The 18,427-nt window shown below is 37.2% G+C and overlaps 1 protein-coding gene across 3 annotated transcripts in view; it reads left to right on the forward strand.

The window, feature by feature from the left end:
• Window positions 1-18,427, forward strand: part of LOC104920803 (nck-associated protein 5) — a 68,665-nt gene that overhangs the window by 17,268 nt on the left and 32,970 nt on the right. For all 3 annotated transcript variants that reach the window (XM_019270987.2, XM_027285903.1, XM_027285905.1), the window contains 5 exons: window positions 3,551-3,641; window positions 7,330-7,485; window positions 12,248-12,316; window positions 14,680-14,718; window positions 15,960-16,079. In XM_019270987.2, coding sequence (XP_019126532.2) covers window positions 3,551-3,641; window positions 7,330-7,485; window positions 12,248-12,316; window positions 14,680-14,718; window positions 15,960-16,079 — 475 coding nt within the window. The remainder of the gene's footprint in view (window positions 1-3,550; window positions 3,642-7,329; window positions 7,486-12,247; window positions 12,317-14,679; window positions 14,719-15,959; window positions 16,080-18,427) is intronic.

Genomic DNA, 18,427 nt, shown 5'->3' on the forward strand with positions numbered 1-18,427 from the left:
AGCGGCACTTCTGAAATGAGGAAGATTCAGACCTCATCAGACATCTCTGCTGTCAGACTGCAGTCGTGATATTGGGATGGCGAGGAGAGTATGAGGCCTTGTTAGGGTAAAACCAGAGAGTGTGGGAGCTTGTTTTTCCCCTTTCTGAGAGCACTCAGCTGCACATTATTTCCCACATGGTCCACAGGGAGACCAAGAGACCCACTTTCCCTTCAGCGCCCAATCACAAACACAGAGCAGTGACTAACTCTGAGCTGAGGACCCGTGTGGTTAGCCTTATTTCAAATGACCAGCACTGATGAGAGTCAGTAGGAAAGCAGCATGGGGTGAGTAATGACTAAGAAAGGATAGAAAAAGTGGGGGCAATGAATGAAATATTGCTGAGAATAACATGAATTTTGATGGGAATCCAGTGGGCTTGTGCGACTCCATGAGGAGCAAGCGTGATGAGCCAAAGCTTTAAGGAGGAACAACTCTTGTGTGAATGATCCATGTTAAACTGCGACAGCTGCATTCAGTGATGTTGAGGCTCAGATGCTGTGTGTATTTATTCATACTGTAGATTTGAACTTTCTACTCTTCACTATATGTTGATTTTCAGCAGGTGTAACTTGAGTGGTAAGAAGAAGCACTGGTTTAGTTCAGTTTGACAATTGACCTATTTCCACTTGAGTATCTGCCTTGAGATCATGGAAAGCCCAAGCATTACCAGTGTCAGCCTCTGTTTGGGGCTTGACCCCTGTGTGGAAAAAAGAGTAGATACATTTATTGTTAGCACAGCAACTGTTACCAGAGTTTGGGGAGGTAAATGTACAAATATAACTCTGAGAGTTGCTTTTTCATCTCGGTCACAGGGTCACAGAATTTGACTTAACTGATCTTTCAACTCCATGAAGACACTTTCAATCTAGCTTTGAGCAGTACACATTAAATAAATCCCACCTATTAACATAATGCACCAAAAAACATTTTTATTATGTGTACAGGACAATGGAAATTGTTTAAGGAGTTCTGCTTTAAGACGAGACATTACTATTACTCCATAAATCAGAAAATACGGTCAACAGTCATAAAAAACAACATTTTTTGCCATGTTTTTACGAATAAAATGTTCTATAAATCAGGCTATGAACTATGTTTGCTCACTGTCTCTGTAAGAACCATTCAGAATATAGATAGGAATCCAGCTGGATAGTTTGGTATATGTAAGTGCTATTGAAGTGGAGCTTTGTGGCTCAGTGTGAGAAAAAAACTAATTTTGAGAAAACAGCCTTAAAAGATGTTTATTGTGAAATTACATGTGTTTTGCAAGACACTACAAGTGAGTAGGATAAAACTTTAACTAAAAGATATCACCATGAAACTTACCCCAGTTCATTAAATTACCTAAATGTGTATTTTGGGTATAGTCATTCCACCATATTTGCCCCAAATCTCTTGGAAAAAACATGTTTTGCTTATAGTGTCATGCCTAAAGGTGATATGATGAACGTAGAGCAACATTATTGTTCATTTAAAGTTGTGTTTATTTATTATACAGTAATATTCATTCTTTTTTTGTCAATAATACAGCAGTCTTCCACATCTAGTCTGCCATACATGTAAAGCATTTTCCATTCAGTGGACACATTCAGACACAAAGTGCCTCAGAGCTCTTTTAGCTTGGATAGTTCTGGTGGGATTTGAATCCCCAACTCTAAAATGATGCCCTGCTTGAACTTCTGAGCAATATGATGACACATTTTAGACTGCGCGTATCCACATCAAATGACTCCGTTTGTCTCTTTCTAGACTTTAAATTTAGAATACATTACACACGTATCTCCAGCCCTGTCTCCACCACCTTCTCACCCACTTTTTTCATTTAGGGCCGGGTTTCAGGTCAGTGGTAATGACTTGGGGCAGGAATGCCAATGGTGTGCTCGCAGTCAGCATCCTGTGCTAATGGCTGTACCACATGCATCAAACATGGGGGGAAAAGCTGCCCTGTAAGTGACAGCGCAAAATGTCACTGCGTAAATCATTATGGAGAACACGGTCAGTGTCTATCAAGCATACACAGCTCAGAGGGAAAACAATTACAAAATCACAAGGCAAAACTGCACTGATACAGTGGAAGGACATGTGAAAATGTGGAAGTGTTATATGTGATTGTGGCATACAACACAGAAAACCTCAGAAAAGCTTTTGTTGCTGTGTAATTTTTAAAAAATGGGTCAATTCTGAAGTCCCCCTCAGCTACACGGAGCATTTTATGGGATTTTAACTCATTATTTTGTTTTTCCTGCCCACAACTTAACTGCTTTTGATTCACTCCTGCTGCTGTCATCAGTGTTGTGTCCAGATTTTGTTTGTTTTGGTTCTTTTTTTTTTAGCAAAAAAGCTTTTATAAAGCCCACCATCAACTTCCTGTCAACACCAAATAGCCGACAGACAAATTCGGTCTCTTAATTCAGACACTTCTGTTTGGTACACTATGTACTTCCTGGCGAAGGGCTCTAATTTTGGCAGAGTAGTGATGCCTCAATTCAAGTACGACCATTGTGCACTGACTTGCAACTGGGCAGTGCATTAGCGCCAACATTTGCCTGAACTCTATTTTTCCTTGTTTTCCTACCAGTTACATTTAAAATACAGTATATACAAGACAACATATCATTAACAGAGTTTTAATTTAAAAAAGTTGAATGAAAAGTGTTTACAGTATATATAATAATTGGCGGTTTTCTGTTTTCCATAATTGCTTTTAATCAAATTACATTATATCAGCAGATTTGCTTTCTTATGCAGTGTATAAGGTGTTTGTTAATAGCATTTTTTAAATCATTACCACCATTAATAGACTTTCTGTTAGCAGTCAACATTGTGCAATTGTGTATGGATCTGTAAAATTCTGATCGCTGCAGGTCAGGTCGTCTCAGGGAGAGTTGATCCGACGATGATGTTGATTCACTTAGCATAAATTACTGTATCAAGCGTGGAGATGTACTGTCAAAGTGAAATGTGCCGTTAACATGAGAACCTCAGTCAACAGGTTTATCAGCTTCATATTCCTTCACAGTTTTATACCTTTGCATCCAATTAGCTACTTCATTACTGTACCCGCTGGGCTGGAAAAATTACATCATACCACAGACATTGTTAATTCCAGCATTTGGTGTCAGCCTTGTCATAAACTATTACATGAAGGCACATTTGGTCAGCGAGGACTGCTATCATTCCCAAAGTGATTGACACGTCTTTTAACATGTTTTTTTAATGTGGACTAACAAGAACAAAAACCAAAGAGGCCAATGTTTTCAGTTCTGGTCAGCTTAGACCAGACACATAACTCATAAAATACTAACTTTACACACATTAATATAGTTCCTGTAGTTGACCAAAAATGACTGGTTGAGCTTTAAAATGGTTTACCCCAAAATTCAAATGATTCCTGTTGAAGAATGACTTTTATTTATAACCACTGCTTTCCATAAAGTCTTTGATTCTCTAGTACTTCCTTCGAGTCGGCAACTCTGACCAGTTTTTTATGTCTTCTTTTTGAATGCAGCATGGAGGAGACGGTGCGAACGCTACTACAGAACCAGGACTCACTGGAAGGGCCCAAGGTGGACCCACTGGATCTTATGAAAGCATACAAGGTACGAGGGCAACCTTCAGTCACCACTAGATATGTTAATGTGACGTTTATGTAATTGTTCTCTCTTTTTTGATTTTAATCAACTATAATTTTAATCCACATATGAGCCTGTAGGTGAGGGACCAGAACTTTTGGCATTGGAAGTATTTTGGTTTCCGTTTGGAGCCCAAAGAGTATTAAATAGTCATGTTTTAGTGAGCTTTGGTTGCAGCAGTCTGTGTAAATAGAGGAGGAACTCATTGACTGAAATGCAATATCCATTGGCTTTGGTTGGACGACAATTTAGCTTTTTATTAGTTTTTCTTTAAGCTATTTGCATTCGTATACAGGTAACTGTTTATAGGCATTAGCAGAAATGTGTCTTTATCATCATTCTCGCAGAGCAAGTTCATAATCAGGCTGCAAAGGACGTCTTGGCCCGGATATCCATTATCCTTTTACCGAATATCTGCTGGCTAGACCAGAAGTCCAGGCAAATTGGCCATTGGCCCCAGAGGCCTAAATCGTCATTAGATGATAGCTGACGGGCTCCACAATTGCTGAAATCTTGTCTTGAAACTTGAAAATTGTTTTACAAAAAGATTATATCATAAAGCGAGAAAAATAGTTTGAGCTAATATGATACAAAACTGTAACAAGAAGATATTTGATCCAAATTCAATCTATAGATAACTTGAGGGATGATTTACCTTTTGTTATACTATTGATTTGATTATAAATTTAAGGACAGAAGGTGTTTGAGAGTTTTTCTTCTAGCTATTTACAGAAAGTTAATGTTAAAACTTTAGTTAATATTAATAAATTCCAGTATGAGGTGTTATTGTTAACCCTCATGGAGACCCTGCTTTGTGTCCCCAGATGGAGATAAGTCCCCACAATGTGATAGATATTTGAATGACCTTACATGATCTATCTTAATCAATGTTTAGTCATGAAAGTGCATAGGGTAGGGACTGAAATGGACACTTACCTTCATAATTGTTTACATTTTTAAAGATTTCTTGAGAGTTTATTAACGTAAAGTTAATGTTGAAAGATTAGTTCATATTTATAAATCCTAGTACATTTTGCAATGAAATCTTACTCAAAAAAGGTAAACTCTAAAATATAATAGTTTACCTTGGCAGTCACAGTGTGGGGACAACACACATCACACATCAGCTTTCATTTAGTGTATTATTTGTGTTAGTTTTTTTGTTTTTAATATTTGGTTTTGCAATTCTACACTAATCATTAATGCAAAGTGCTAAATAATGCAACATTACATTACAGGCCAATAAACATGAGGCAAAAATCTCAGCAGCTAGTGTCATACACACAAATGCAAAAACGCTGAATGAAATGAAGTATTAGACGAGCTTACATAGAAAAATAAAGATAATGCATGAATTAAGTTCCACTAAAAGCACAATATGCTAAATCTTAACATAATATTATGCTTATTATTAAAGGGCACAAAGTATTTGAGTACCTCCATGCAGCTGATACTAATTATCAGCCTGGCTCATGGACAAACTTGAAAGGCTCTCACCATGTTCCTCTGAGCTATATACAATAGAAACAATACATGATGGTAATGCTGAACATTTACATGAATAAAATACTGCTGCAGTACAGAGTCAATTTATTTTTATCTCTAGTTTGCATTTCCCCAATTATTTTTTGCACATATTAATTTTTTTCCAATTTTATAGACTTGTTACAAATCAAGTTGGAGTTAGCGCTCAAATAATAATGACCATTTAATTCCATTCTGCCACTGTTAAAATATGTGTTGGCATCAGTTAGCAGTCACGGAGACTATGAGGCTGTCGGAGTGCAAAACACATAAAACTGGAATAATTAATTATCTTCAAGGACAAAGTCAGGGCTTACAAATGCAAAATCACAAGGACATACAAAAATCATATATTACAGCCGCCCACAGAGTTCAATACCACTAATTTGCCTCAGTGTTACTGCTCTCTGTCCAAAAATATTCATCTTTAAAAACTATAAGAACTCTTACTTTTCATGAATCGCTTATGTACTCCTGAACATAAGAGTTCACAGTTAAATTGAGCAGATACAGAGCCTCACAAGCATCCCTTTTCTGGCCAACTGTGTCCCACATTCAATGGTGTGCCCGCCTTCATTTGGGCCAACAAGGAAAATATCTGAGGAAAATATGTCTGTCCTTGGCTGGTCAAATGTTCACTGACTTCACCAGCCATTTGTTGTTTCTGCCATATCACACTGAGCAGGAAGTATACACCCATCCAGCTTGTCTGAGCTTGTGCGCGAGCGAGACAAAAAAAAAAACCCGCCAGAAATGGGCGTTTGTTCAAACTACAAGTGACACATCGCAGCAGTGGAAATAAGACTCTCTTTTAAGCAAAGGCAGAAGTAGTATGATGTTTGTCCTTCTCTGAACACTCGTCTGTCTAGTTTTAGATATGTAAAGTTTACCAGACCTTGATTGTAAGGGGTCAGATCAAAAATGCTAATTTAGATGAAATTGTTGTTTTGGTCATTTAAGAAGACACTGACAAACCATAAATTTTCTGAGTGAAGCCAGCATGAAATTTCCATTAGTCCAACAACAGAAATGTTGCACTCTGCTTTTCTCAGTTTCTTTTCTTTTTAACAAAGTAATATATTTTTAAATATGTTTTTATACTCTCTTTAGAGGAGAGGTTTATCTATGAGGGGAAAGCTGAACACTTTCAGGGACCTATTTTTATGGTAGCACAACAAACAAAAAGTGTAAGCCATGATCTCACTGTTTGATATTTACCTGGAAATTCACTTTTCTCAACTTTATGGTACACTAGACACATTTTTGGTTGGGATAAAATAAAGATGTCTGCCTTCACTTTAGTGAGAGAAAAATGCTTAAAATGTCAAGAAAACTCTTTAATTAATCACTCTAAGGTCAACAGATGTGTTTAAATAAGCATAAAAAATAAGTTTTATTGTGGTCAGAGCAGGAACACCAGTAAAGTGGTCTGCATTTATCTAATAAATGAATATGAGTGGGTATACAGTATTTGTTATCTTTAGCTGCTTTAGGCAGTATGAAAAATTTCTCCTTCTTAACTCACAGCTTAAAAAAAGTTAAACTTTGGATATGTAAAAAAAAACCTATACAATTTTTGCAACGTTTGCAACTTTCAGTCTTCGGAAGTGCTTCTTAACCTGATTGTGCCATATGAGCCACGAAGCTGTGAAGATGTCATTGGAAACTGTTCGGAAAAGGACAGACGCTTTCAAAAGAATGCCTGAATGAACTTGTTTATCTGCAGTCTACCAACTTAAACTAGTTACTTCAGTGAACCATATAACATAGTCAAACTCTTCCAGGATTCAGTCTGAGGAAGAGTGAAAACCAGCTGCCTCTCAAGGTTATTAAATGCAGATCAGTTAACCAAAGCAAAATGGTAAATTAGGCTACAAACTGCAAAAGTCACATTACTTTAAAAAGTCACATTTGCTGCAACATTATTGGGGTCATTTGATTCAATATTAATAACAAAAGTATGGGTCAATGAAAGTGAAGCAAAGTGGAAGTTGTATTTATGCAGCACTGGCAGCTCGTTGTTTATCAAGAGTTACTGCTACTATAACTGGAACTCACTAAGGATAATTTATTTTTCATTTCTTTGTGACTTTAAGGCATGCATCTTTAATCTGCTCTCTCTGTGTTTCAGGATAAACTCCTGGAGGAAATGTGGAAGCAGCAGGACAGTCTGGAGGGTCCCACAGCCACATCAGTGGAGATGCCTACCTCGCCTGAGGCCGGCGGAGGGTCAGAGGAAAATTCAAAGGACAGCAATCCCCTGCTAGAGCGACTCAGAGCCCTGGAGGTAAAGTGAATTGCATGGTCCACTTCTTACCCTTCCCCCAACTGCTCCCCATTTCCCCACCACTGTTTCTGTTTCCCATGTCCTTTACTTTCATCCATGAAATGTAAGATTTATGGATATATTGAGAATACTATGTTTTATTTAATGAATTGTATTTCACTCAAAGACAGGACTGAACATTATTATTCAGGTAACATGATGGTTTGATCACTAAAAGTTTTTGTTTCTTCCTTATTTAGGAACGATTACAGGGTAGTTATGGGCTGTTAAAGATATGGCCCCTAACTCATTGACTCTGACTGGCTGTTATGCTGATTGATAAACTAATTGTTGCTTTTTTTCGCAATTTTGCTTTAGCACAGGTCAGCAAATCGTGGCCTCTGGTCCAAATCTGGCCCTCCACTTAAGTTTTTTGCCTGTTCAGTAAAATCTTGTGTAAAAGCAATGTACTGCTGTGAATGGGTACGACAACAAAACATGTGTATCCATCTAAAGACTCAATATTAGTTTAAGTGTACACAATAGTTAAGTATATATATTGTGCTTTTCCTTGCTGTCACACTGTCATTTCCAGCAATAAACTGAAGTGTTTATATCACTTTATGCAGCTTTCAAAGCCACCAGACTGCATTGACAAAAACATGAATTTTACCTTGTAGAACAAAGGACCAGCTCCGCTTCGATCGGTTAGTTTGTTTGTGTTATTGTGTCACTTTGGTGTTAAAAGTTATTTTCTGTGAATTGTTGAAATAAATGTTTTTTGTGATGAAATCTGGAGGTTCTGGAGATGGTGATAAACAAGCAGCTGTGCTTGTTTCCCGTCAGAAAGGACTGTCTGACAGCAAATTATAGTGGTGAAAATGTTCCAAATTTTATGTATACTTGGACTGATACTGATTTTAAGTTTGCCTTTCTTTAGGTGGCTAAAATGTGTTTTCTTGCTGCCCCATCCCCAGCAGCTTCGCCACTTATGCATTTAAAAAAAAAAGAAATCCTTTGAATTTGGTCTTACTGGCCTTCATGAAAATCTTCAGGCATGTTGCAGAAATCTGCTGCAGTCCCATGTGCTATAGCTTCGAAATGCTATTTTTGTGGTATCAGGCTATTTTAAATCATAAGGGAAATCTAAGATGCGTAAAAATAATTCAAAAAGCTGCCTGAGGTAAATACTTAATGAATTCCTCAAGACCACAAACATTGTCAGTTACAGTTTCTGTAGAACTCATTTATATTAGGAAACACAAAATTAAAAGCATTTACAAAATGTAGACCAACGTTGTGTCATTTGTAGCAGCTGAGTCGACGTGGATCTGTCTGGCATTTGAAAATACCAGTGAGACACGTAGATGACAAACAAGTACAATCAGTGTTTCTTCATGCCTCTGTTCATCTCTGAATATTACAGAAAATGAAACCCCATTATGCCGAAGAGCACTTCTAGGAGCAACAGCAGAAGACAAAGGAGTTATTCATATCCAGGAGGTGATAATTAAAATGCTGACAGGGTAGTTAACATTTGTAGTCAGTGTTCCAGTGAATGTACAGTACGCCTCTCTGTCACACCTTCCCTGCTGAAAAGGTAATAGGACTAACCATCTGTTGAGAGTACTCAGACAGCCATTATTGATCACACTGCTATAAATGCAAAACATAGCCTAAAGGTAAAATCCACCAAAAAAAACAAAACAGAATTCACTTCATCTGATTCAGATTTGTGTGTTTTGTTTTACTGGATGCAACATGATTTTGTGATGGTCATATTTGTTAATGTAGACCACTGTTGTCACTTAATCTTGACCAGTAATGATGGCAGAGGAACAGACATTTGTGGTTTGTTTATTTTATAATCACACTTTTACCACATTCTGGTTTTAACTGGTACATTTGCCCCCCATTCATGGTTTATTAAGTGTGAATTCATTAAACTCATAGGAAAGTTTTAATTACTGTTGGTACTCATGTGAGAGCAGATATGAGACGAGATGGTTATTGGATTTTACACCTTACTGTTGGGGGGCTGAAACAGGATATGCCTGTGTAACACAGAGAAACATAAATACTGAACTCATGCAGTGACTCATTACAGTGAGAAATTCACTGTGCTGTTGCCTGGTGTGTTAATATGCAGTACAATATGCTTCCAGTTGGTTGATCAAACACGTTGATCAACGAGCAATGATGTGACATTTAATCAGTAATTCAGACCGAATCATTGACAACATCATGAGATTTATGGGATTTCATGAAGCCCTGCACAAAAACACTGTCATTTACGTATAAAGCAGATTTACGATTTAATACATTTATTCTTAGATTCAGTTTAATTTACATTTTACAAGACTCACATTATCTCTAGTGTCAGTAGCAAATGCAAACATACACATAAATTCAGAGTTAAAGCAGCATCATATCAAGCGTATTGATAAATCCTCAGTTCTCCTTGACCAAGCTTCAATAAACCTTGAAGCAAAAGACATTTTGGACACCTGTGCACTTCCTCTCCACTGACTGAACTGACCAATGATGAATACAGATTCAGATATTTACTGTGTAGATTCAGATATTTACTGTGTATCGAAAGCCTGACAACAAACAAAAGCTGCAAATTACACAAACACATAAATTGTACAACCAAGCTCAACTCAAATGGAAACTGATTGCATTTCTGAGTAGCAGCTTATTTATTTAAGTAACAACAATATATGGCATGTCTAGCAAAGACATATTGTGACTCTGCTAAAAGCTTATAAATAAAGCCGAGAGGAGGATTCATATTAAACTGACGGGAAACAGGAAATACACTGGGAGTTTTTCAGCAAATGATTTCATGGCGCACGCTTCAAAGGCTTTAACGCTGCATCCTTCATCCTGATAACGTCACAGTAATTGTGTGTATGTTCAAGTAATTACCAGCATGGATGCTTTTTGAATTATTTGAAATGATTGAAAATCTTTTTAGTGATATTTAATTTTCTGTGGTAATACTACAGTCTAGTACTTAAGAAAGCTTGCATAACCACTCTGTCATTAGTGATGATCTTTGAGAAAGTGCTGCCTTAAATTACATCAATTTTCTTGTCTGGGTTTGTTGACCCTAATGGGTCTGTATTTCTGTATAGTGTATTTTGTGGTTTTCACGCTGTTGACTCTTCATGGTGGCTGCTTTTATTTTATCCACATTTGTAATTAAACTTTAACGCCGAAGTGGAGAAACATTACAAAGTTTTCCATTTAGTTGGGAACTGCTTTCCAGTCATTATAGCACACTTGGGTACCCTTTTACAACCTACCATGAAAAATGATAGAAGAACCACAAATAAGAGTTCAAAGTGTTTTAAAGTGTCGTTACTTTTTGAGTTTTTGAGGGAAAGTCGTTGGCTCTTCAACCAAAAAGTAATATTCATTGGAATTTAACAGTTAAGCCTAAAACACTGATTGATGCGATGCTCGCTGCAGATCAACCATGTTAACTGTGCAAAAACAAGGATGAGGGAGCACGGCCAGTAAACTCACTGCCAAACATTTACATCTTGTGATTTATTTTTACATACATAGAGGATGGTTTTGCAGATGGAATAATACATTATGCAGATGCAAAAACACTTCATTCATTTTGTCTAAATTACCATTTTCAATGAGGGTAGAGGGATGAAGTGTAGGTGGATGGAGGGTAAGGGATGAATGGAGAAATCGGGGTCTTTAATGGATGGAGGAGTTTGTCAACTGGCTCAGGGACTCTTCATCGCTCTATGGATTAGAGCCCCCATGTTCCCTGCATTTGAATGAAAGAAAAGAGAAAAGGGAGAGAGATGGAGAAGAAGTTAAAGAAAAAAAAAGAAAGAAGTTTTGCCAGGGTGGGATGTGAAAACTGAGTCAAAGACAAAGTGAATGTATAAGGTGTGCTTAAGTACTTTAGGTGTGGAAATGGGATGAGCTCGAGGTGTGGACCTAGTTATAAAACTTAATTAAAAAACAAATTCATTTTAACATGTTACTCAATGAAACTCTTTTGTAAGTGTGAGGCACTGTCACACAATAGCAAGTGTGAGCTCACATAACACGTACTATATAAAGGCTTAAACACTTAAAGTTCAGACTCATAACTTGGACTTCCCTGACCTTTACTCACATCGGCTGCAAGCCTCGAGGCTGATCTGTGGCCTTTTAAACGCTGTCCTAAGACTTCTTCCAAAGAAAACACTGAGTCAGAACAATCCATGCTCTTGTATGGTGTATTGTCTCAGTCTCTGGATATTAATCAGTAGCATTTCAGCAGCCAGTCATTGATAAAAAACTGTGGTGATTATCTTTGGCTATCACCTTGGGTTAGTTTTGAGCTGTGTGAGACAAGTCTGAAAGCTCCTGGGATTATCAACCTGTTGTTTAGAGCAGTTGCCCACAGCACTTAAAGTGAAAACAAGCTGTCTCAGGTAGCCTAGCCTTTAAGATTTACTGGATTAATCATTTCAGTGGAAAGTCACCTCCTGAGTTCCCAGAATGGTTTGTGATCCCTGCCTTGCAAAAACTTCTGTCAGTAATTGAATTATACCTGGGATACTTTCAGTGAGCCTTACAGACACAGCAGGATCAAATTTAAAGCATCATTCATTTCCAACCGTTTTTCTCCACTGGACCCGGAAATACTGCGGCGCTGCAGGAGGAGAGACCCCCTTTAAACTATCTCTCCGTCTCTTTCTTCGTCTTTCAAAAGTAATTACTGTAATTCATGCAGTTTATGTCTGTCTATGTTTTATCTGTTCAGGCGGAGAACTCTGCTCTGTCAATGGAAAATGACAATCAGAGGAAGCAGTACGAGCGCTGTCTGGATGAGGTGAGTGTTCCTGTTCAAACACATGTCCTGTGTTGCGTAAAAGTACAGTGTGTGTTACAGTGAAGTCCCACAATGAATTATTCATATAGAATTAACATTTATTTGATCTTGTATTGGAAATTATCCAAATTTGTACTGGTTGTATCCAATGTCATGTGAAATATGCACTAAAAACAGTCACACTGAAATAAGTCTGACTTGTGTCAAATCTTGTGTTTTACAAAAAACATACGGCTTTTAGAAAGGAGGCATTATTTCAGTTCAACCACCATGTTTTTGTTTTGCTATGACCCGGTGGAGCTGAGAGAAGTCACATGATCTTTCAGTGGATGTAAAAATAAGGAAATACAGTGATATGCATCAAACTCTCTATGGATCTGATTCTGAAGAACCAGGAAAACTGCTTAATTGCTTTCTTACTGAGGAATTCTTATATACAGAAGATGTGTGTTTATGTAGTAGATAGATTTTTAAAGCTGGGCTACAGTAGCTGTTTTACCTCTGCCTCCAGTTTGTATGCTAAGCTACACTGTAAAAAGAATTAAATGGTCAAATGACAGCAGCAGCTACCAAACAAAAAATGTAAAATTGTAAATATGAGTAAAATATAATTTAAATAAAATGTCAAAACTCTAAAATTACTGAACTTTGTAGTTAAGGTTGTATAAATAGTATAGTAATAATGTTTAAAATAACAGTTTGGTTGTTAACTTAAAGAAAATGTCTAATTCTACATAGGTTTGTACAATTGAAAAAAATATATATATATATTTTCTGTGAGAGTTTTAATGCAAAGTACACATAAATGAAAAAAGAAAACTAATAAGATTTAACTTTAAATTATTTATATAATTAGCTACATATTTAAAGATAATTATTGTCGTTTTACGGAAATTTTTATGTAATTTAAGAAAGCAGAAAAATACTCTATAAATAATAAAAAGTTTTCTGTACAACATTGAGAAATAACTTTAATTTGTCATTACTGGCTGTAATTTTTATACAACTTTTATACAATTCATTAAAAAATAGAAAACACTGTAATAATTTAAAACTTATTTAATAAATGATACAATACAATACGATTACAATTTGAATGCAAAGGTCCAGAGTTGTGTTTACAATTTTAACAAACAAAAAACTACTAAAACTAAAATGTTGTTATTTTCCATAAATGTATGATTTGTTATAAGAGTGGGAAAATGTTTCTCCCTGAATGTGTTTGTGAGTAAGCACATTATCTAAAATGTTAACCTCTTTAACTTTAAGCCAAACAAAGTTATCTGGTGGTCAGGACTCAGACAGCCAGAGGTGACTATCAGCTTCTGTGGCACACATACACACTCAGACTATTATCTTTAGCGTCAGTAAAGACGGTAGAGGAAAGCCAAGAGAAGGGAACATCTCTGATTGAAGCAGACAGACATCAGAGCCCTGGGTGATGTGAGGATGAGAGTTGGAGGAGTGAACCTCACCGCTCAGGAGGACGGACTCTCAGCTCCTGCATGTGGTTGTCTGCCTGCACTCCATTTCTCACTGACAACACTCTGATTGTCTCTCCATCGCTTTCCCCATCTTTCCTTCACCTCTCTCCAGCCAGCTAGACTGCTCCACTTTATTTTTTTTAGCAGCCTTCACTAATGGGCTTGTTACCATGGAGATTGCTGCCCATGAGAATTTAACATATTCTGGTTGAGAACATAAATTTCAGACTTTCTGCTGTGGGATTCATCCCTCTTCTTGTGCTTTTCAGTCTTATTATGCACATTAATCTTTTTTTTTCGGGGGTTTGGGGGGGCGTTCAGAAGGCTTCCTGTCATGGTCTGAATGAGCTGAGGCAAGTCGTTTTGATAGAAAGATGAAAGTGTTGGCGGGGAATCATTTTTGCGGCACACAAAAGGGGAGACGTAGTTATTATTCCAGTGTCAAGGTATAATGTGTGCTTTCGCTTCAGAAATCAAAATAAGCAGGCAAGAAGGCGTTTTGGATGATGCTGTTTTATATTCGCAATGAAAACTAAACAAACTTTTTCTTCTTTTTGCAAAAAGTAAAAAAGAAGTCAGTCTGAACCTGTTAAGGAAAGCAAGGTTTTTATGACTATAGTTTGTTAAGTTAGTATAGATAATGGAACGACTATATTTTGGTTTATTTATATGCTGAGAGGACAGTTAGATACCAACTGCAGGCAGCTGCTTTATGATTTCACTAAATCCGAGTCTGTGATGCAACAGTTTGTCATTTTGACATCTTACATGCATTTAGATTCTCTGTGATGGTGTTTGTACTGGGTCATTTTCACTGACTGTCTCTCTCATATTTTTTTTACTTTCTTTTCTTCTTTTCCTTTTTTTTGTCTCTTCAAGGTGGCTAACCAGGTGGTGCAGGCCCTCCTCACACAGAAGGTTTGTCTTTGTCTCTGCAGTATTGAAGCATCATTAATCCAGTCAGCCATTAGAATCAGTCAGAGAAATGACAACTGTCACAATGATGAGTAACTGCATGCCACTAACACGTTGAAAGATTCATTTCACAATCTTTGAAAGTTAAGGAAAATCTAAAAACCCCTTTTGCCGTTGATTTTGTTGGTGCAAACATGTTACAGTAAGTGTTGCTGCTATAAGAATGTAAGATTTTAACATCCATAAATTACAGAGAGAAAGAAATCGAATCAGACTGAGGTCATGACTTTAGTCTTAAAAAATATAAAATAAAATCTTGCAAATCAAAATATGACCTCAATTTATTCTTCCCCTAAGCCCAATGTGTAGCACATCAACTATTGATGTGCTACACATTCTCTTCACCTCTGCTAACCCATCAGCTATCGGTCTCAATAGCAACTTGATATGTAAGAATGACAAGAACATTTCAGCTCTTTATGAACACATCCAGATAAAAAGCTAAATCATTGGCAGGTGATAGTCGGTGGGTTCTGCCTCTTCAGTTCCCCACATGGACCAAAATCTTGGTCCCTCACCTACAGATTCACCATGCAGATATGTGTTTATAGAGATGAAATAATAACGAAACAGGATTAGTGTATTAGTACTATCTGCTGGTTAAAGTTAATCAAAAATGTACATAAAGGCAAAATGATAGAAATATACCAAATATACACGGAGAGTGACATGCCACCTCAGGAAGTTTGAAAAATGTAGTCCTAATTTTGATACCAATGGCCATGATTTTAATTTAAATGTCAGTAATAATTTAGGTAAATATATGTAGCAGTAACATTCAATATGTGTTCATATTTTATCAATATGTACAATGTTGGTTGTACTGTGTGGCTGATATAACTACAGCCATCTGATAAATGTAACTGAGGTATGAAATATGAAATATTATATTTATATTATCAATATTAAGTATGAAATCTCACTAAACTGAAATATTCAAGTAAAGAATTAATGTGCCGGACCACATATTGATACTTCATGCAGCATGCATTAATATTTTTGAACAGAAAGTGTTGTTGTCATGTGTCAACCAGCCTTTAGAGCACTGTCATGTACATCTTGCTTGAATACAGTATTGTGTCCTGTTCCTGTTATATTAGCATCTGATACATGTGTAGTTCTCTGAAATATCCCCGTCAGACTCAGTTATCTGTCCATCTGTCTCCTCTTTGGGGGGTTTCTAGGACTTAAAAGAGGAATGTGTGAAGCTGCGGACCCGTGTGTTTGACTTGGAGCAGCAAAACCGCATACTGAGCGTGCTGTTTCAACAACGTGTCAAAATGTCCACGATTCCTGTCTCCCAGGTAGGAACACATGGCGCAATGGATACAAACAGACACTGACAGGCCTACCCTGCTACAAGGCTGTTTGAATTTTACATGAGCTGTGCTCCACTTTTTAAAGGTTACTAACTTAAAAAAAAAAAAGGACAGCAAAGAGAGAGAAATCTACCCTTGATTTTTAGTTGTTGGTCTGTATGTTCTTCCATTCATAACTATTATAGTAGTCAAAGTGTTACCAAACAAGCATTACTATCCCTTATCACCCTCTACTCTTATGCTATCATAACCTGGCTAATAGTGAGCCAGGCCTCTAATCCAACTTTACCTGGAAAATGACAGTACAGAAATTGGAGACAGAGCTGCTACATGTTTCTCTAATTGGAACGCTCTGAACCGTAGAGTGTTAGGGATAATTGTTTAAAACCTGGGTCTTCTTGTAGTTTTGTTAAACATCAAACCGATTGTTCAGTTGCTGATCTTCATCATAACTGCAATGTAGAGCTTTAAAGCAGCACCAAATATTTTGTATAAAAAATGGATTAAAAGATTATGTGTAATTTGACTCGTAGTGACAAACTCACAGAGAATGAACACATGACTCTGCAGTTCCTCTCAGCTCTACACTGCATTTTAGCATCTTTGAGCTCATTGTTCTGGTTTTCTCGCTTGGAAACACCACTCATGAGTCTTCCACCTTCCTCCTCCCCCTGGATGTGGAAATAGGCAATTTTTTTGCAAACATGCTTTTTTTTATTTTTTATTGTCTGAAACTTCAAAAAAAACAAAAGCTTGGAATAGTGTTTTTTAGTCATCACAAAGAAGTTGATTAAATACTGGTGACATTTTTGAGCAAATGTCAGAACAATTTGCATTATAGGAAGTTAAAATAACCACTTTTTAAATCTACTGCTGCCGTCACTTATTGTTAGGTCGAATGTATTGTTTTTCACTGATGTATCTTTTAAAATGTTCATGTTCCACCTTTCAAAGGGACATGGTAGATAAACAAACTTGTTTTTGTGTTTTTTTTCCCTCCCCCCCTTTTCCTTTGCACCAGTCATATCAGTATGTCGGCACCTTGTAAAGATTCATTCTCTTTTAACCTCCAGCAATCCTTTCATCCACAGGTTTGTTTATGTAACCTTGCTGATGGGAGCAAGTGTGAATACAGCACTAGTAGATTTGTTTTGGTGTAGAAGAATTTCTACAGTTTGTTACGACTTTTGATACAGCCAGGGAAAGAAACCCAAAATGCATGAGCATACATTTCTTTTCATCTTGGTGACGTGTCGAAGTGTGTTCCATCTAGATTGTTCCTAAACAGATTTGAAGGATGCAGGCGGGTCTTCCAGCTCTGACATCTCTGGCATCTGACTCACAAAACAATTACCTTGTTGTTCTATGTTGCTAACGGCATATAGTTTAAAGGTTCTGGGTAGAACCAAACACTTGTGAATTTTGACCCTGCATTATGTGCCTCAATGTACATACTGTTTAGTCTGCGTGCACTAGACTGTGACCCCTGTACCACGGCAGCCCAGCACAAATACACAAACCGTTACAGCCCTATTATCTACCCATATTTTATCACTTATCTCTAAAATATATCTATTGTTTTGTTTTGATTTTATCAAGCATTTATTTTAAAATAAGAAAATTATGAATATAACAATGAAAACGAAAAAATATTACACTTGTTCTGCAGATCTGTACAACAGAGATGTGTTGCAGTGCCTCCTGAAGTGAAACTTACTGCATGAATCTGAACTCAACTGTCCAACTCTACCATGAATAATTGATGATACTTTTGATAGACAGATGATTCTTTTTGAGCTGAATATTTAAAGAAAACCCCTGAAATGGATGGTTGAGCCCAGCTTGTTAGTCTTTCATGTAAACTATAATTGACAGAAACTTTATTAAACTGCAATAAGGATCTCTCACTGTTATTGTGCCAGCAGGAATACATGTGCTTGCAGCCAAACACACAACTTAAACTGTGTTGTTGGATTGTAACAGCACTACACATACTGGTGCATTCTGTTTGTTTTGTTTCCTATTAGCGACTGTATTATAACCTAGAGTCTCCAGTGCAGACACAAGCGGCTGTAATTCATCTGCAGGGGATAGAGATAGGATAAGTAGCTTGGACAAGTGGAGGGAGTTTGGAGTAAAGCTGCTCCTCCTTCATGTCGAAAGGAGCCAGTCAAGGTGGTTCTGGAGCATCTGATTAGGATAGGTCCTGGGCGTCCTCCCCTGGAGATGTTCCAGACACGTCCAGCTAGTAGGAGATACCAGGGCAGATCCAGAACCTGCTGGATGGACTATATAGCCCATCTAGCCTGGAAACGCCTTGGGATCCCCCAGGA

This window comes from Larimichthys crocea, chromosome I (assembly GCF_000972845.2).
Source record: "Larimichthys crocea isolate SSNF chromosome I, L_crocea_2.0, whole genome shotgun sequence".
Lineage (NCBI taxonomy): Eukaryota > Metazoa > Chordata > Actinopteri > Sciaenidae > Larimichthys > Larimichthys crocea.